We start from the raw sequence: 20882 nt of genomic DNA on the forward strand, positions 1-20882 counted from the left end.
CTAAAATAAACTCGGCCACAGGTTTATAAAATCCAGCACTCAGGCATGCAGACGTCAACAAACATTTGTGAAAGAATGAGTCGCTCTCAGGAGCTCAGTGATAGGATAGGATGCACCACCCGTGCAACACGTCCAGTTGTGAAATTTCTTTGCTGCTAAATATTTTACACTTAGCTGTTATTGGTATTATAACAAAGTGGAAGTGATTGGGAACGACAGCAACTCGGCCACAGAGTGGTAGGCCATCTAAAATGACTTTGAAATTTGGACTGTAAATAGTTTCATTGATTTGATGTTTCAAAGTAAATATTTCGAGTCGCTTCAGAGAAAATGTCCCAAACACAACATCCACTGTGTGATTAATAAAATCAATGCAAAATATGTGTTGCTCTATTCATTCAATACGCACTGAAATAATAAATGTCATGAATAATGTAATTTGAAATCACTATGTTTAAACCAAACTAATCGGCAAAGTAAAACCAACAATTTTCTCTTCATTTTCTGGGTGATGAGAAGTTTTGTAGACATCGGGAAGATGTTGGTGTGTGCATGAAATCAACAGATGTAACGATATGTAACAAAAGCACTGAGAAAAGAAGCTGTGGAAAACCCCAGTCTCGATAAATTAGCTGTAAAAGAAAGAAGTTCATGAGTTTTAGATCAGAGCTCTAACATTTATATATATTTTATTATATATATATATATTTATTTATATATATATAAATAAATATATATAAATATATATTTATATATATATATATTTATATTTATTATATATATATTTATATTTATATGTACTGGTTTTTCTCCCGTTCTTTCTCAAAAGTTGTTTTGGATGTGTACGAACTTTTTTCCATCCCACAAAATGGGAAGGGCCAAGGTGATTGCACAAACTTTCGGGTGACAGTTGTGATAAGTAGCTGGTTCTCATGTGGATTACCTTTAACTGCTGGTGCTGCTTTGTTGTTGGACGATTTAAAAATGTGCATCAAATATTTTGCATTTGCTCTTCTTTGGTTTCCTGGAGTGCTGCACGGTGAGAACAACAAGTAACTTCACAGACAAACATTTACACTGGTTGATAATGTTTTGCACTTACTTCAGTGTTGTGTTTCAGCACAGAGCACCACACAGGCCTGTGATGCTCCCACACTGGACGGTGGCTTCTTTGCCCCAAAGCAAGAGACTTACTCTCAGGGCACCAAGCTGAGCTACACCTGCAACGAAGGACGTACGCTAGCAATGAAGGGTTGGTGGGCAACCAGCACATGTCACAATGGAAAATGGTCTCATCAGCCACAGTGTATAGGTAAGTCCTGCCAATAGCTCTTCTTTCTTTGCTCACCCACTTAAAGAAATCTGGTCGCCTTCTTTCCAAGATCCTAAAACTGCTAATCTTAAAAGTAGAGAGGGTGTCTGTCTCCTCAATCTAAACTGGGAGCAGGTTCCACAAAAGAAGGGCCTGATAGATGAAAGTGCTGCCTCCCATTCTACTTTTAGAAACTTTAACTCTTTATTTAAGACCTTTTATGTCAGAGGAGGAGTGTCAAATTTAATTCTGCATTTTAAAGGAGCCAATAAAGGGAAGATGATACAGGAGACGTATGATGATAGTACTCTTGCTATAGCAATTTGGATTAACTGCAAAGTATCTGTAAGTATCCGGTTGGACACCACAGTCTGCACACTATGATGAAAACTATTGGTCAACCAAATTAATACTGGTCAACACAGAACAAATTTGAGACCAATGCTGTTAATAAAGGCATTTTATGTAATTTGTTTACAGTAGCAGGTCCTCACTTTTCTTTGATCCATAACTCAACTCACAGGAGTTTTTATGATTAGTGTTTAAGGACTGTAGGTTTTGTGGGTTTGATCCTGTGAATAAGCTACAAACAAACGGCCCTGCTCTGGGATTAATAACGTTTTTGAGTCTAAATCTAATTTTACAGAAAGCATGAATGCGTGCAGCGTGCCTCCTAAAATCCCCCATGCAGTCATCGTTCATCAGGACTACCAGGAAGTGTTTGCTGCAGGTTCAGAAGTGCAGTATGAGTGTGAGGATGGATACACTGTAGAGGGAGCACACAACACAAAATCTGTTTGTACACAAGGAAGCTGGACACAAGGCCCGACCTGCAGTAAGTGGACATGAATTCAACTTCTTGACACACTATAACATAATATAATAATAATATAGTATCCATGTAGTATAGATCAATGATGTGTCTTGATCTTTACAGAAGTGCATTTAAGCACCATTACTGACAAATTTGTAACAATAACTCCTCTCAACCTGCAGGCAGAGGAAGCATTAAACCATTAAACCATTTTCTTGATCATTAATATGCAAATTGTCATGACCATTGATCAACAACTACTGATCAAAAACCATTGATCAATGGCTATGAGTAGCATTCACAGAGAGTTGGGGAATGGCTGCAATCACAGCACTGAAAGATGCTGAAAGATGTACCCTTAGGCTCCCCCCTCAAATCAGAGATGGTCTTTCCCTTTTCACGTAAATGGCCTCCTTCACACCCCACTCAAACCAGCGTTCCTCCTGGAACGCCAGGAAGTGAACCCCCTCATGTCCACTAGCATGTAGGTGTTAATAGACTGCAGAGTCCTGGCCTGACACTTTCACTCTTTGATGTACCAACAAAAGAACTGTGATAATGCAGGTGGAAAAGTAAAGATGCAACGAATAGAAGTAGTAGTGGAGATACCTTGGGTCAACCAAAATAACAGATGGTGCAAAAGAGAAGTGAAGAAGATTGCATGCAGGGTGGAGTGGGTGGAGGTGACTGTCTTGTAGTGAACTCTGACACAATGATAGCAGCAAGAGAGAAAAGGAAGGTTTACCAGACAGTAGTGATACCAGCTCTGATGTATGGCACTGATAAAAAGACAGGAGCTGGAGGCATCAGAGTTGATTTTCATTAGGAGTGCCCAGGAACCAGATTTGACGAAATGAGTGCATCAGAGATGAAGTCAGAGATCTAAGATGCTGAAAATGGAGCTGCCAAGCAGGGAGAAAAGAGGAAGACCTCAGCTCATGGACGTGGTGCAAGAGGAGATGCAGAGGGTTGTTGTGACAGAAGAGGATACTGGGGACAGGATGATTCACTGTGATCACATATCAGGGAGGTACAGCTGGCAGCAGGACTGATTTGTAAGTCAAAGAAGTTTATAAAGTGAAGCTGACTGATGTGTTGTCTGTATATGTGCGTTATCTGCTCTGTATCCTGCAGCATCTTCTAGCACCTCTGATTCAAATAACAGAGACAACAGTCTTATACCAATAAACAGTAAGTTGCTCACAACCTTTCCACTTAATCAGCATATACATCAAATTCAGTTTATATATTTAATTTAGTTATATGAATGACAACAAGCAGCTGGATTGGAGTTAGAAGCCAGCGTTAATGAATGAATGAATCGTTGATCACTGCAGAAATGATTGATGTTGATTGGTTCAGCACGTTGTACAGGAATTCAAAGATTTGGAAAACTAAACAGCTGAGTAAACAATGATCATTTTGTTACACTCACTTTCTTTTATTTTAGTTCAGTCGTGTGGAGCCCGCCCATACATTGAAAATGCTGTAATTGTGGAAGAAGGTCCAATGCATTTGAAATACCAGTGCAATCGTTATTACAAACTAGCTGGTCCAGAGGCTGTGAGTTGTTACAGTGACGCTCACTGGTCCAAACTGCCCACCTGTGAAGGTATCAAAAAAATAATTTTCACTCTAAAAGTTTATTAAAAATGTTCTTAAAATTCTTTTTATGTTTGGTTTTTACTTCTTGTTGTTTTTGCAGAAGCGTTCTGTGTGGTGGATCCTGCTAGATATGCTCGTTATGGTCTTGTAAAAACTTCACCTGAATACATGCGGGAAGGAGAGACGAAGCCTTTCCCTTGTACAACAAAAGACTATTATATCAATGTTCGGTGCACTAATAGAAGAATATTTCTGAGCACATGTAAGTATATAAAGGATCTCTTGTTTTTCTTTCAGTTTCTTTTTTCCTGTAACAGCTAACATACATGAAACTTCATTCTCCAGGATCTAATTAACACATCATTTCAAGAAGAATAGTAAGAGAAAACCAGTAAATAAACATTTCCCACACAGGAACATAATGAAATAGAAACCTAACATTGCTGATTTGTGAAAGGCTGCAGCTGATGTTTGCCTATAGAGTCGTCCCCAACTTCCAACAGCCAAACTCATGTCATGTCAGAGACATTATTAGACAAATATTGAGATAAATATAGAGATATAGGTATAAATACAAACATAAATATATATATAAATATAAAATATGTGTGCAAATATATGCTATGGTGTACAAAAGTAACAGAGTGCAGTTAGGTGTGTTTAATCCTGTTCTGCATGTGTGGATCTGACCCAAGTGGATGAATTAAAGAGTCTGATAGCAGCAGGAAGGAACGGCCTCCTGTAACGTTCCCCTCAGACAGTGAACTTGAAGAAATCTGTTCCTGAAACTGCTCTTCAGATTGTGCAGTGTGTTATGGAGGGAGTGGGAGTCATTGTCTATGATTGCAAGCAGTCTTGACAGCAAATGATAATATGGAATAAAAGTAAAACATGAAGAATAAAAGCAGTCTGGCTCTTTAAGAACAGAGAGGATTTTCCTCCACAGGTTTATCTTTGAATGCAGTAAATCCGTCCTCACTAATAAAGTTTATTGGGTCTGAGCTTCTAACTGACAAACCCACTTTGTTGCTTTTGTCTCATTATGTTTAGGTTGTCCAACAGCTGACATTTTTTATGTAAGTGTAATTCTTTGATTTACTTTTCAAATATATACATTTCAAAGAAGGATATTAAATTGTGAGTAACATTTACACAGCAGTTTGAAAAATATTGTTTTATTTGTAATTTAATCAGGAAGTGTGCAGAGTATTCAGAGAACCCAACTGACAACACGACCTTTCTGAAACACTTCAACCAGAATCTGCAGAGCAACAACAAAACATGTTTCTTTTCTTTGTACAGTTTTAGTGCTGATTGCTCTTTAAACACCAAACTGTCCATAAATGTTTTGAACTTTGAATGCACTCAATACATGATGTGCACACTGAATCCCTAAATTGTTGACGGCTGGCTGAGGTTTGAATTCAATGTTTCATCATCAGAGACGTCTTTGTTTTGCTTTGTCTGCTAAAAGAGTGGAGCTGGGGGGTTTGTACATACCTAGAACATCTACAAATGACTGTTTAAATATTGAAACTAGTCTTTTAGGCAGTTTTCGAGTAGAGGTTTGGATTGTGAGTTCTACACAATGAACACTTTCATAGATGCTGCAATGTCAAATTCTTCATGTGTGTACATGCACAGACCACATGTGCATGTACATGTACCACAATTTGTTATTCTAATTTTAAAAATGTAATACATATAAATTCAATACAGTTTTTAATAGACACCGTTCAGAACACAGCCTGTGCCTGATTCTCATACTTGTATTCGTTTAGTCATAATGTGGAAAATTTTCAGGAAAAAAGCAGATGAGCAAATCTGTAGCTGCCACCTGTCCTCTAGGCTTCACCTCCGCAAAACCTGTGTCTCTGAACTGGATCTCAACAGTATTTGTGGTCTCATAAGCTCTCCTGTGAATTTTAGTTTGCATACTAGTTTGCATGCTTGGAATTATTATTATTACAGGCTTTTCCACAATAGATATAAAAGTAAAAGTTAGTAAACCTCTATTAAAGTCTGTTGTTTCTTAGATTCAGCAATGAAACTGAATTTAAAACAAAACATAGATGACATTCTGTCACCTCGGCAAACACCATGATCTCACTGCCTAAAGTCATTCAGTAACTCTTATTGGAGAGTGTTCATTAACATCTTTCACTAAATATCAAAGTTTTCTACCTGCCCTAGTTTAAATTATAAAAGAAATTATTATGCATGAGAATCTCTAGAATGTTGAATACTTTTCCATTAAACAGTCATCTTCTACTTTAGTTAGGGTTTTTAACAACCATTTATTAAACTTATATTTTGCTTTTGCTTTATTTTTTACTGCAATTTCTGTACAGTAGCTTTTATAGTGTTAAATCAGTATATGCTACAAAATAAAAGCCTTTCCTTTACAGTAGGTTTGTAGGCATTTTATTTTGAATTGCTCCAATCATGGCACTTCAAAGGAACAGCCCGTGATGTCAGAGTGAACATTCTACTGGAAAAATCCTTAAATAGGAGAGAAACTCAACCAACTTTAGTGGATCTCGGATGGCAGAAACACACAACAACCTGGTTGTTAAAACTAAGATAAGGCAGACGCAGAGAAACGCAGACACAAACGCTGAACCATCGACAATGGCAGAAGCACAAACGAAAATGGTCATTGCAACAATGAAAACAACAATCCTGCAAGGACCAAAAAATGAGCTTGAAAAACCCGGAAAACCAAATACTGAAAAATCTCCCGTGGCACAAGCTCAAACAGAAACGGTCAAGAAAACAAAGAAAGCAAAAAAGCGAAAACAGCAAAGAGTGGCTGAAGAGCCAAGAAGACCGTTTACTCAGGCAACATCAGTCCAACATCAGTCCAATCCCAGATTTAGACCCCATCAGGGCGCAGTCCAGTATAATCCATGGGACGAGATTGCTGCTCTCAAACAGCAACTGCAAGCCTCCCAAAACTATCAGAACGACATTTATTGGCAAATGGTTGGTGCTAACAAGAGGGCCTCTTATCACCAGTTTCAGCAGAGCAAACTTCATGCACAAATGTACGACAACAACAGAAATCATGAGGAAACAATTAAAGACCTCATAGAGCAGCTGGAAGAGGCTTCTAGAAATAAGCCCGATAACAAGAGTGAAACAGAGGCTCTCACAAATGACAATCAAGCAATTGAAACTGGATGAGGTGATGCTATCCCTGCAGGACCAAATCAGCCACCCTACCACAGAGCAGTGTGTGGAGTCTGCCACTCCAACCGCAGGCACTTCACACGCCGACTCTGTAGGCCTAAAGTCCTCTAAGGAGGCTGAATTGGAGGTCCAATGTAGGAATCAACGAGAGCAGATAGAGATGCTCCAGAAACAGCTGAAAGAGCAGGCCATTAAACATAGCCAGGAGAAGGAGTCACTCAAGACAGAAATCAGTGACCTGAAATCCCAGCTGCTTTCCAACAAGGCCCTTCATGATTTGAAGGTAGAGTCTCTTGACCAAGAGCTGAAAGAAGCCAAAGCTTCCTACCTTAAAGTCACAAAGAAGCAAAAAGAACAAAATTCTGCCGATGCAAATAAAATGCAAAGATCCGAGCCTCTGAAAGAAAATGGCACTGGAGAAATATAGAGAAAGAGGACTCGCTAGCATCGACTGCAATGTCTCTGCAGGAGACTCTGAAAGAAGAAGACACCCGACGACGAGAAAAGATAGAAAAAGAGGACTGCATTGTGCGTCCAGGAATCTTTGCAAAGGCTACGAGATAAACAGAAAATGCTTACTGCCAAGGTGGCTGAACTCGAAACCGAAGTTAAGAGCCTGCCAGAGATACCGCAAATTAAGAAGAAGAAGTGGAACTGGCTGCTTCGGCTTTTCACCTAATTTGGTCTCAACATCGTGTCCTAAAATTCATATTTATATTTGGGGCTTTTTTAACACCAACCACTTATAAGCCCACTGGCATCAATTTTAGGACAATATGTAAATGGATGGAACTGAAGAAAAAAACACATCTTCCTCCACCTCTGTTCCATCTTAATTTTCACCTCTCTTCTTTTCTCTCCCATCTCCGTCCCTTTAACTCCTGACACCTTCCCCATCTCCCCCCCCTATCTCCCTCTCTCTCTCTTTTTTCACCCTCACCCCCCAACCAGTCCCGACAGTTGACTGCTCCCTCTAGAGCCTGGTTCTGTCATAGGTTTCTTCCTTTTAAAGGGAGTTTTTCCTATCCACTATCGCCAAGTGCTTGCTCAGAGGGGATTGTTGGGGTTTTCTCTCCTCTATTTCCTCCTTTCTATCCCTTTTTTTTTACCTCTTTTTCCCCTTCTACCTTTCTTTTACCCTTTTCTTTACAACCCCCACAATTTCCTCCATCATCTCCCTAACCTGTGTTCACTTTTGAACAGACAGGTTAGGGAGGTGGGGTGGAACAATAAACACAATTGGCTACATTTTAGATGTGACTGATCGATGTATTCGTTCAAGAATAAGTTGTCTTAAGTATAAATACAAGAAATGGGTGATAGCTGCATGTGTTTGTATGTGTGCATAATATGAATACTTTACTTGTTAGATCCAAATCCCAGAAGCAATTAAATAAAACAAGAAGACAAACAAAACAAAAACAAAAATACAAAGAAAAATCAGAGAGCTGTTTTATTTCTTTATAACATTTGTATTAATAAGATATTCTTTTGTGTGTGTTTATAACTCTGAACTGGTAACCAAATTTTCATTTTTTTTGGGTGGGGGGGGGGGTGCGCACGTGTGTTTTAATTTATTTTCATACTTATGTTGACCCTGTCTGTGTTTACTTTATGGTTAAATGGAAAAACACACACACAAAAAAGAAGAAGACGATTTTTGAAACGAATTAAAACGTACAGCTCTGCTACCACTTCCAACATAAATGAAGACAGAAAACTAAACAGCAGTGGCGTTTGCAGGGTTACTGAAGTTGGACTACCTGGTATATAATGTTGTGCTACGTGATTGCTAGCGACACAGCTATGTTAGCATAACATTAGCACAGTGAAGCTGGAGGATGAACACCAACTTTTTTTCCACTCGATAAAAGTTAACGTGAGGGATTCTGGTGGTCAGGGACAAATGCAATCGCATAGCAGGATGCTATCCGGTTGTTCAGTGATGACACGACGAATCCTACTTCCGGGCCTAAAGTAGTCTGCGTTTAATATGGCTTTTGTGTTGTTAACATGGTTAATGTTATGTATTTTCTTCTATTTAATCTCAAAAAGCTCCTAAAACAGTCAGTGATCACTGTTGACCTCCCTCGGCTTTTATTACCGCTAATCATTTGTTTAAGCTCAGTTTTTAAACCCTTAGGATGTAACTACAGCCCAGCCCATGCAGCAGTATATTAATGACTAACCTCGTATTGTGGATGGATTATCTCAGTTGTTCTCCTGGCTGAAGTTTGGTCCTTTTACAGCATCCTGCCATGCGATTACATTTGTTCCTGACCACCGAGAACACTCACGTTAACTTTTATCGAGTGGAAAAAAAGTTAGCTTGTTTATATTATGCTAACATAGCTGTGTCGCTAGCGGTCACGTAGCACATCATTATATACCAGCTAGCCCAACTTCAGTAACCCTACAAACGTCACTGCTTTTTAGTTTTCTGTCTTCATTTATGCTGGAAGTGATAACAGAGCTGTACGTTTTAATTTGTTTCCAAAACCCCGCAGTCAGGGCATGCTATATTGTATTTAGATAGAAGCTAGCGAGCTAACTCCCTGCTAACTTCTAACTCCGTTAAATGTCATAAATTCCGTTTTCATGGATGCCTGGATGTTAAACTCAATTGTTACACCTGGTAGAGCAGAACGCTGATCATTTTATTAAAGATGAAAGACTTTAGACAGTTTTTCAACTCTCAGTAATGCTATAGTGATCGTTTGATATATGGACCTGCAGCGGAGTTTAGGTCCAGACACGGCTAGTGACGTCAGACTGAACAACCGGATACAGGGGCCAAACTTCAGTCAGGAGAACAACTGAGATTATTCATCCACAATACAAGGTTAGTAATTAATATACTGCAACAATATGGGAACAGAACAGCTGCGAGAGATTTCAACATTAATGAATCAATGTTACGGAAGTGGAGGAAGCGCAGTTTTTGGCTTTCCCCATATTTCAAAAGTGCTTCATCTCTTTGCTATGACTGTCACCATAATTTGCAGACGATAATAGTTTTAGCCGCCGCCATGCTTTCGACCAAAACAGGCGCAGCTTGATGACATCATCAACATGCGCTATCGCAATAGGGCTTTGGAGTTGACGTCACACCACAGTGCATTGTGGGATCGCGGCGCCATGTCAGAAGGCCACAAATCAAAACAAACACACTGTGTTGGAAGCGGGACTGCCAGAACCTTGCTTAAAATCAACGCAAAAGACAAAGGGCTGTATCGCGACCGATTGCGCCCAGACGCCAAGAGATGGTACTTAGAAAAAATAGCATGCATCGGTAATGTGGACCCATATGAAATAAGGCAGTGGAGTGGAAACCCAGACAGCCTACCGCCGTTGTCCTATCCCGATATCTTCGCTTACCCGGTCTGTGGAGTCAGCGCATACACGGCGAATCATTTTCGGAATTATAAATTCCTGGAGACACACATCTAGTTCACAAACGGTTGGGTACAAGATTTGGCCGTTTTTAAGCCTCCATGTTGTGAGTACGTTGACCATATGACCAAGATACAGCCAGGTTGCCAGCTGTGCGTTGCCATGTAAATAGTTTGCATTTCATGTGTATGTACTTGCTAAGTACAGGTGAACAGATCTTGAATAAAAAAAATAAACATACTTTTCTGTTTCATATTTCATATGCTGGTTTGCCTGCAATAATGCCAAATAATAAGCTACTCCGTCAACATGACGTGATTCTATAGCATCACACATTACGGTGTTTTATCTAATTATCTATGACCTCAGCGCATTCAAAATACACTAAAAGCCTATTAAGAGAGATATGAATTTATTTAGAACTCATCGGAAAGAAAATGCTGCGAGCAAAACAACAAAATAATTTTAAAAAAGAAATGTTCATTTACCTGTTACTACCACACACCAAATCCGGTCATTGGTACTTGCTGGCTTGTGTAGCCACTAGGTAACAAAAGCTCAACACTGCCCCTAGCATCCTAGAGCACTTCTGTTGTCTTTTGTACGTGTTTTGAGTTTTTATGTGCTTCTGAGTTTGTACGTGTTTTGGAGTTTGTACGTGCTTCAGGGTTTGTACGTGCTTCAGAGTTCGTACGTGATTTTAAGTTTGTATGTGCTTTGTCTGTAGGGGCCACCGTAAATATACTTTTATTTATTCACTCCACATAAAATGTAATAAATAAATCATATAATACAAAAATCAACTATTCCCAGTTCAACTTTGAACTATTTAAATTTTCAGCTTTTTCCTTTTACAAATTTAAAGTGAAACAACACAAAACACTGCAAACCACAACACAATTAAATATAAATTATAATATGAAAACAAAAAGAACATGCATATTCTCTGTCATATGGACCTGCATAAATAAACTTTCTGAATCCTTTATCATCTGCAACTGAAAATAGTTGTGGATGATTACTATACCTTTCTAATGTGACGTTGTTGTCCCTGGCTCTTTCTCTGTCTCTCCCTCCTGCTCTGTTCCTGTGCTACTGAGTGTAACTACCGCCCCTCCCCCCTCTTCCCAGCGTAAAGCACAAGGCTCATGCTGAGGGAAAAAAGTGCGAGAGAGAGGGTGAGAGAAAGAAAAAAAAACAAAAACCCATGGCTCGCGATAAGGACCCGGCTCTAAGAGCCATTTCGTTCGCGACCGACCCATCACTAGTCAAAATCTCTATCGTTGGCCAAATTTATATCGTTTCTATCGTATATCGTTTATATTGCCCACCCCTACACTCATTGTGTAATTAGGATTGGCTTATGTGACAGTACATCACTGCAAGCGCCAGGCACAAAATGCACAAGAGGCTTACATGTATCTAAATCCAGATTTTATACCGAAATTTTGTTAACCATAATGAAAATATATACTCCTTAGCATAAATTAACCACTGGATGTAAAATAACATATACAAAAGAAAAAAATCTGAATCACATTTAGTGTTTTAATTCAGTGTCGCAATCATTCTATGACTGAGTAGTTTATAAATCCAGCAGTTAGCAGCACTAACTTCAGCTGCTTCAATTCATTGACATTTGCAAGCAATCCTTGATACACAGCATTTCAGTCAGGTTAAGGTCTGGACTTCCATTCTGTAGATTTGCTGCTGTGCTTGGGGTCATTATCCTGTTGCATGGTCTAACTTAGGAGAAGCTTTAGCTGTCAGACAGACGGCCTCAGGTTTGACGCTAGAAAACTTTGGCATACAGAGGAGTTCGTCAACTGCAAGGTGCCTCTCTCTTGTGGCTGCAGAACAAGCCCAAATCACCACCCTTAAACCAGCATGCTCTACATTTGGGTTGAAATATTTGGACTGTGTTTGATTTTTGCTGAAGGTACTGCTGTGCATTATGGCCAAACCTCCACTTTGGTCTCATCTGTTAAAAAGACGTTTCTCCAGACGTCTCCTTCAAGGGCCCAATCACTTGTGTGTGTGTCCGTCCCCAGCTACTCAAGCAGTTGGTTTAGTTCAGCTCTGGTTTCTAGCAGTCGTCACAACATGTCAAAAGTACTGTTCCAATGAGTGGTACAATCCCAAAACAGAGTTTTGCAACACCTTTTGATCATCTCTTACAGCATGTACCAGTTTTCTTGCTTTAGTTATGACTGAATCAGCAGTTGGGTGTTTCATAGCATCGTTCATTGTGAGTTGGAGTGTGCGGTAGGCACGGCTTTCTGTGGAACTTGCTGTTCATCCCATCTTCTTGCAGCTCAAGGTATTAAAAAAAAGAAAAACAGTTAACATTTAAAGATTATAACATTATGAATGTAGAAGCAACAGTCTAAAAATGTTATTCTATTTCCACTTGAGGTATTTATTTCATTAAATAAAAACTACTTGTTAAACTATGGTCATTAGTTCCAGTTTATTCCAGATTATGCTCCAGGTATCTTAAGTAAGCGGACCTGTAAGCGGCAGAGGAGAGCAGCTTGATGACATCATCACCCGGGGCAGAAGAGAGCAGGTTGCTGACATAAGCAGCTGATAAAGATCTGTGGCTATTCATAGTCCACCAAAGTAATTAAGTAATAAATTTTAAAAAAGGAAAAATTTGAAAATTCATGCCTTTTCAATATTTTCAATATTGAGTATATAGAAACTTTTTAGTGGGCCCAGAAAATATATGGGCTCAAAATGTGGTCATAAATATTTTGTACTTGTAAAAAAGATTTGTATGTGTAAAAAGAATTTGTGTGTGCGTAAAAAAGATTTGTGTGTGCGTAAAAAAGATTTGTATGTGTAAAAAAGATTTGTGTGTGCGTAAAAAAGATTTGTATGTGTAAAAAAGATTTGTGTGTGCGTAAAAAAGATTTGTGTGTGGACTTAGAAAAAAAAACCCTGCAAGTTACAAGTACGGATTTTGACCCTATTTTTCTTCCTTTCATCTGATTCGTCAATGTCATGTCAATCACAAATGTAACAATCCAATCAGAGAACAGATGGGTTTGGCTGTCGGAGGGGCGCTTTTTTGAACTGCAGGTCCTTGAAGGGTGATACAGTTTGAAGCTGGAGGATCGCTATATAAATATCTGATAGCAGCTAGGTCCCCTAACTTTCAGTAGCTGTTGAAAGGAAAAAGTTGTGGTATATCAGTGGTTAGAAATACCATTATTACTTTAGGATTAGTTTAACACAAAGTCAGGGTTGACCCAGGACCATTGCTGTGAGTCACAGTGCGCAGCATAAAAGTCCTTTCACATCGGACGCAGGATGTGCTGCTAATGCTAACTGCTAACTAAAAGCAAAGGATCCAGAATTTGTTACGCTGGCTGCTGGGCTCTGTGGGTTTTTGCAGCAGATCTACCTGTACTAGATGCACCTGCTCCTTGTCTTTTCTATCTCTGACTTTATGTCCTCTACAAGAGTTTGTTTTTTTTGCTAGTTCTTCAAATGTTCAATAAAAACATGTATGCTAATTCATAACGAAGAAAGCTTTGTAATGAAGACTGTCATTTCCAAAACACTGCCCGCCCCCACCCCGCGGTCCGGAAAACGCTGGGTTGGCATGTAAAAGGGCATTTATTCCCTTCAAAGACCTGCAGTTCAAAAAAAGCGCCCCTCGACAGCCAAACCCATCTGTTCTCTGATTGGATTGTTACATTTGTGATTGACATGACATTGACCAATCAGATGAAAGGAAGAAAAATAGGGTCAAAATCCGTACTTGTAACTTGCAGGGGGTTTTTTTCTAAGTCCACACACAAATCTTTTTTACACATACAAATCTTTTTTACGCTCACACAAATCTGTTTTACACATACAAATCTTTTTTACGCACACACAAATCTTTTTTACGCACACACAAATCTTTTTTACACACACAAATCTTTTTTACACATACAAATCTTTTTTACGCACACACAAATCTTTTTTACACACACAAATCTTTTTTACACATACAAATCTTTTTTACGCACACACAAATCTTTTTTACACATACAAATCTTTTTTACACATACAAATCTTTTTTACGCACACACAAATCTTTTTTACACATACAAATCTTTTTTACGCACACACAAATTCTTTTTACACATACAAATCTTTTTTACGCACACAAATCTTTTTTACACATACAAATCTTTTTTACACATACAAATCTTTTTTACGCTCACACAAATCTGTTTTACACATACAAATCTTTTTTACGCACACACAAATCTTTTTTACGCACACACAAATCTTTTTTACGCACACACAAATCTTTTTTACACACACAAATCTTTTTTACACATACAAATCTTTTTTACGCACACACAAATCTTTTTTACACACACAAATCTTTTTTACGCACACACAAATCTTTTTTACACACACAAATCTTTTTTACACATACAAATCTTTTTTACGCACACACAAATCTTTTTTACACATACAAATCTTTTTTACACATACAAATCTTTTTTACGCACACACAAATCTTTTTTACACATACAAATCTTTTTTACGCACACACAAATTCTTTTTACACATACAAATCTTTTTTACGCACACAAATCTTTTTTACACATACAAATCTTTTTTACACATACAAATCTTTTTTACAAGTACAAAATATTTATGACCACATTTTGAGCCCATAGAAATAGGACAATTTCTTTGAATTCACAGAAACGTTCTTGTTTTATAATTACTGCACAATCTGGGCAACGAGCTAATTTAATCAGCCAATTTTCTTTGGTCATTTTACACATTTATTTATTCCAATTTATGCTCAAAGAGTATCACTGAAATATTTATTTCATTACAGCAGCATTTTTTTATTATGTGGAAAAACTTAGTTGTACTGTTCAAATAGTCGTTTGTTTTTCTTTCTTACGACGTCTCAGTGCTTTGATTTTTAACTAAACTTATTTTCACCGATGGACAGTTTCACTGGTCGAGCCCACTTTAGATCAGTGGGCTATAGTGCCACACAATGTAAGATGAGTTTGACATCCCTGAATTAGACTCAAACACACTTCACAAGATTAATGTTGGATTCTTTTAATATGTAATACTGAATTTAATAAACACCGGCAGCCTTGCAGAGCACGCTGACAACAAACTAATAGTAATTAATAAAAATGATGCACAGGTTTTAAGACGCTGTAACAAAGCCTATATTCATCAGCATAGCGATGTGTCAGGATCTAACAATTTATATAAACTGCTGTCCTGTGATTCCCCTGAGATGTCACATTTATCCAGAGAAAGCTCCGAGCTCTCAGCCAGCTGTCAATAGAGTGAGAATAGTAGGAAACTAAAACTCATATGTAATTCATCCATTACTATTTTGTTTTTTTAAACAGCTGTCCTTTTACTTAATTTTACTTCAATCTACCCAACACATGTCCCTCAAAAGAAAATATAGAGAGCATGCAAGGATCAATAAGAACTGAATCTTTCACCGCAAAACAAATATCATGATAACAATATTACTGAACACAGTCAACATCCTTTTTGCTTGTTTTGTTTCTGGCTTTAGGATTCAGTCTTTGCTGAACGTCTGTGCGTTGACGTGGCTGCTGTTTGATGTTTCACAATGTTGAACTCTGATTACGGCTGTCCGGGAAGTCAGTTTGAAATCTGGACTGTAAATAACCTCATAGATTTTTGTACAAAAACATTATCTGACAAATGCAGGAGGAAAGAAATAAATACAAGCAGTTCCAACTGAGCGGTGTTTTCTTAACGTTCACTATGTGTACAAAATGTGTGTCTGCGTACTTTGTGTGCATTTGTCAGGACCCCAATTTAAGCTTTATACATTTATAAAATGTGCACGCAGTGTCTATTTGTGAATTGATTTCAACAGCAGCCAGAATTACTCAGCCGTTTGTTTACTGTTTCCCAACTTTTAGGCTTTGATGACTAATTATTAACTGGTTCAGAAGAACAAGGTTCTACTCTGCTCTGCTTTGTGAATTAATTCCTGCAAAATGTGTCTCAGGTCTCTTGGATTTGTCCTGATTTTATTTCCTGGAGTGCTTCTCGGTGAGGACATTTATTTATTTATTTGAAGTTGTTGGTTATATATCTAATGTGCGTTTTTATGGGGCTTGTTTGTTTGTTTTTATTGTATTTCAGCACAGCGCTGTGACGCTCCCAGGCTTCATGCTTATTTTATCCCCGAACAAGAGACTTACTCTGACAGAACCACGATCACTTATTCCTGTGATAACGGATATAAACCTGTAGTGGAGGGTTGGTGGGCAACCAGTACCTGTGAACATGGGCAATGGTCTCATGAACCACAATGCATAGGTAAGTGTTACATATATATGTCTATACTGGGAATGGTAAATGTGCTTAAAAACTTAAATAAATATATATATATTATTAAAAGATTGTGTAATCAGTTGTCTCAAAACATAAGAAATAAGCTAAAAATCAGACTGATCAGCAAATAAAGACAATGTTCAATCTTATGTCAGGATGGTGAAGCTTTCATTTTAACTCTAAAAAAGTTATAAACTAAATAAAAAATAATATTATGAGGTACAGGACATACAAATCAGAGTTTGGGACTCCTAATTCTCTTTGAATTAACCGTTCATGCAGGGACACATTTTGCTGTTTGTGGAGTTTTAAAGTTAAATACCACAAATCACAGAAGTCCAAGCCTGTCAAGAATCATTCTGCCACGAATAAAAGAAAATTGCATTTCTTCCAAGAAAATACGTGTTTGTTAGGTTTTTTGTTTTGTTTAGTTTTTGTCTGTTTGTTCTTTTTTTGTTGTTGTTTTGATTTGTTTTGTTTTGTTTTTTTCCCCTCCACTGTGATTAAGTTGTATTGTTGTTCATGTTGTATAAATAAGAAAACCAATAAAACATAAATTATAATTAAAAAGAAAATACATGTTGCTTGTCTTCATGGTTAAGATGGGAATTTGTCATTGATCGTGACTTTTATGAACACTTACACTAACCCTGAACCCCAACAGTTAATATTGTTAAACTGTTGATGGTGACTTTTGTCTGGTTTTCCTCAGATTTAAAGGAACAATTAAAAAAAACTTTCTTCCAGTAATTCCTTGAATTAACTCTTCACAACGTTTAATGCGACATGTTGCTGTTCGCAGTCAGAAAGTTTTAATTATGAATGTAAAAGTTACTCTGTGAAATCTCAAAGTGTTGATGGTGACTCTGGTCTGTTCTTCCACAGATGAAAGCAGCTGCCTTCCACCAACTATTCCCAATGGAAAGTACCCTAAAAACTCAAATGGCTGGTATGAGGATGGAAGTACACTAACGATAACATGTGATGGAGGATTTGAGCACCAAAACCAGATCAACACCACTACCTGTGGAAATGGAAAATGGTCCTCTGCACCAGTCTGTGAGAGTAAGTCTGCTACATGTTTGACTCCAGTTAGCTGTTCAACACTTTTTTTCTGCTTCTATTCATGACTTTTTATTTTTACAGGAAGTATGAGTGCATGCAGTGCACCTCCTAAAATCCCCCATGCAGTCATCATTCATGGATACCAGGAAGTGTTTGCAGCAGGTTCAGAAGTGCAGTATGAGTGTGAAGACAGATACACTGCACACACCGAGAAATCTGTTTGTATACAGGGAAACTGGACAGCAGTGCCAACATGCAGTAAGCTGACTGTTTAATGAGATCTGCATTTATGTATTTACTTTTTATGAATTGGCAATAATCCACAGTAAGTTTAAAAACAACTGATTACATGACACTTGTATCAGTGCACAAATGAATGAGAATGTTTAGTGAATGATCAGGTGGTCAGAAATATAATAAATAAAAAATAATAAGTAGTCTGCAATCAATCGAAGTTTACAGTCTACAAATGATGCACGTTTAAACAGGAAGTGGACTGTCAGTGTCTGTTTACAGTCTTTTCTGCTGTTCATAGTGAAATTTAATAAAATACAAAAAAAACAGATATTTAATACATATTACAGTGACTTTATCCTTTTATTTTTGGGTGTTTTTGAGCAGTAAAAGTTCTTGGATGCATATGTAGTGTGTGTAGAATATGTGATGTATTTTCTGTCTCTCTGACAGAGATTGAAACCAGACCAGGTGGTGAACATACTGAATCAACAGTTACAGAAACAGGAGACGGCAGTGTGATACAGCCAGGACATGGAGGTAGGTTATGATTTACATTATGTCTCAGTGGGGGTTAAAAGTTCTCTAGCATGAATACCTTGTTAACATAAAAATGACTGACAAACTTTATAAAATAATAATAGAGAAAATGTTCAAATTGGCCTAATCTCAAAGCAAAATAACTGTTTTGTATCTTTCAGGATCTTCAAATGAGAGAGACACACGTCTTCGTTATACAACAAGTAAATAAGTACATTATTTTCTCCTTGAATTTATTCATGCTGACCAATCAGAATGTTAAGTGCATTACCTCAGCGACAGTTTGGTATGTTTTCAGAAATATTCCTGCGTTTTCATTTCAGTTCAAAGTTGCGGAAACATCCCTGTTATTGAAAATGCTGTTGCTCAGCAAACTTCACGATACTATTTGATATACCAATGCCAACGTTTGTACAGATTAGTGGGTCCAGGAAGAGTGAAGTGTATCAGCAATGGCACGTGGTCAAACTTACCTGAGTGCAGAGGTATAAACACATCAATGATAATCATTTTTAAGGATCTCTTAAAGCGTTGGGGAGAAATTTTAATTTAATGGTTGTTTCTTGTGTCCAGCTAACTTCTGTGCTGTCAACACCAATGACAATCCTGCATACAAATCTGTGGGAACTGTGCACATAGAAAATGGTAAGGAAGAGAGAGTGGAGTGTGTGAAACCACACAGCTGGTCGTTTGAACATTATTCTACGGTTCGATGCATCAATGGAAGAGTGGAGGCAACTAACTGTAAGTATTACTGTAAACTCTCTATGTTTGAACGTGTCAGTCAGAAAAGTTTTCAGTGCTGTGTTGCCTACATGTTAACACGTTTTTATTACCTATAAGAAAGAAAACTTTGAAATAAATAAAACAACTGAACATGAATCGTTTTAATAACAACTACATTTTAAAAGCACTTAATGTCTCTGTGTGTCGTCATATCCAACCAAGCTTTTACAACTTTAAACTCCTTTAAACACACAGAAAAAAACTGCAGCAACTCTGCTGATTCACTGATTCGTTGTTGCCTTCATTACTTGTCACCAGAAGTACTGCACAGGCACCTGTCACACCTTGTAGTGTATGCTGCTGCCCTGACAGCTTCCCTTTCCCTGCACTAATGCCTGTGATGTGGAAATTATTAAAATGAGTAACAGATATACACAATAGATCTTATAGACCCAATGAATATGTATTTCTTTAACATACACAGGAAAGCTTTAAACAGAGTTTACTGTGTGATCACCTTTAACGAGGCTGATAAATATGTTGTTTACTTTGTGCCTCGTGTAAACACAGGGGACTATTTTGTAAACAAACATATCCACTTCTATAGAAACTTTGTAGAAACTTGTAGACATGTAGAAAACTGAACACACCTCATCTGCAAATGTTAAGTAATTGAAGTGTTCACACTGAGCTTCTGCATCACTGTTTACAGGTTGTAACAGGGTGGAACATGCAGTGGTGAGTGTTCCTCTTTAAAAGAATTGCTGTTATTGCTCTGATCTGTCATTTAAAGAGCTTTCATATGAAGAAACACATCTTGGTTTTTTGTTTGTTTGTTTTTTTGGTGGGGGGGGGGGGGGGGGTTCTTGTTTTTTGTTTTTACACTTGTAATTTATTCACAAAATATATTTTCTTCTAACCAGAGGTGCAAAACACAGCCGTAGCTGAGGATTTGATCACCACCTTGGAGCTTTTAAAGGAGACACCTGACATATGATCACATCATCACATCTTCATTGTCATCTTGAAGAGTGTGAGAGAAAATGATTTGTGTGCTCATATATGAAACAAACACCGGTGAACTGAATAAAGTCTCAGTATTTACTATCATTACTCCTGCTGCTCTTGATTTCAGGGTGTTCCTGTTCAGGGTGACAAGTTGCTGAAAGTTCTCACATGTGGTTTTCTTTTCTGGAGCCTCCAGACAGTCATACACCTACAAACTCACACATTTCTTTTTGCCGTTTGTTTGTTTTTGCAGTTTTGATTTATTGATCATGGCAAAAAGTTTGAGAAAAACTTCATCACTTTTTACTAGGGATGGGTACCGGTGTCCGGTGCCATGATGGCACCGGTTCTGACATAAACGGTAGTAACCAGACCGAAAAGCAGCGCACATTTCGGTGCTTTATTTCGGTGCTTTTTTTTCCTGAGCTGTGATACACTTTAGATTCTAGCCAATCATTTTACGTTTCCGAGGATAGTAGGCGGGGCCAGGTACGTACGTTCTGTTAGAGCAGAGCTACAGATTAAAAATGTCCAAGGCGAATCGGTCAAAAGTCTGGCTGTACTTCATAGCAAAATATGCAAACTCAGCAGCCTGCCACAAGTGCTTTAAGCTGATACTGTGATACT

The 20882-nt window shown here is 38.0% G+C and overlaps 2 protein-coding genes across 5 annotated transcripts; both read left to right on the top strand.

Moving 5' to 3' along the window:
- Positions 1 to 939: 939 nt before the first annotated feature.
- LOC308383841 (complement factor H-like) lies at positions 940 to 6118 on the top strand. 4 transcript variants are annotated; one of them, XM_080861999.1, is made up of 8 exons: positions 940 to 1039; positions 1121 to 1312; positions 1959 to 2147; positions 3261 to 3317; positions 3577 to 3738; positions 3832 to 3993; positions 4782 to 4807; positions 4926 to 6118. In XM_080861999.1, the coding sequence occupies exons 1-8, from the start codon at positions 985 to 987 to the stop codon at positions 4956 to 4958; spliced, it is 876 nt and encodes a 291-aa protein (XP_080718125.1). In that variant the 5' UTR covers positions 940 to 984; the 3' UTR covers positions 4959 to 6118. The 4 variants fall into 4 exon arrangements, 1 of the variants encoding a protein (XP_080718125.1); XR_013969229.1 differs by lacking the exons at positions 940 to 1039; positions 1121 to 1312; positions 1959 to 2147 and adding an exon at positions 2998 to 3181; XR_013969231.1 differs by lacking the exons at positions 940 to 1039; positions 1121 to 1312; positions 1959 to 2147 and adding an exon at positions 2998 to 3156.
- A 9585-nt stretch (positions 6119 to 15703) lies between these two features.
- Positions 15704 to 19882, top strand: LOC308412954 (complement factor H-related protein 1-like). The gene is made up of 8 exons (XM_080907685.1): positions 15704 to 16397; positions 16491 to 16667; positions 17568 to 17747; positions 17829 to 18005; positions 18435 to 18521; positions 18683 to 18724; positions 18845 to 19006; positions 19095 to 19882. The coding sequence occupies exons 1-8, from the start codon at positions 16343 to 16345 to the stop codon at positions 19361 to 19363; spliced, it is 1149 nt and encodes a 382-aa protein (XP_080763811.1). The 5' UTR covers positions 15704 to 16342; the 3' UTR covers positions 19364 to 19882.
- Positions 19883 to 20882: the final 1000 nt, after the last annotated feature.

The sequence above is a fragment of the Rhamphochromis sp. 'chilingali' genome (genome assembly GCF_963969265.1).
Source record: "Rhamphochromis sp. 'chilingali' genome assembly, chromosome: 16".
NCBI lineage: Eukaryota > Metazoa > Chordata > Actinopteri > Cichliformes > Cichlidae > Rhamphochromis > Rhamphochromis sp. 'chilingali'.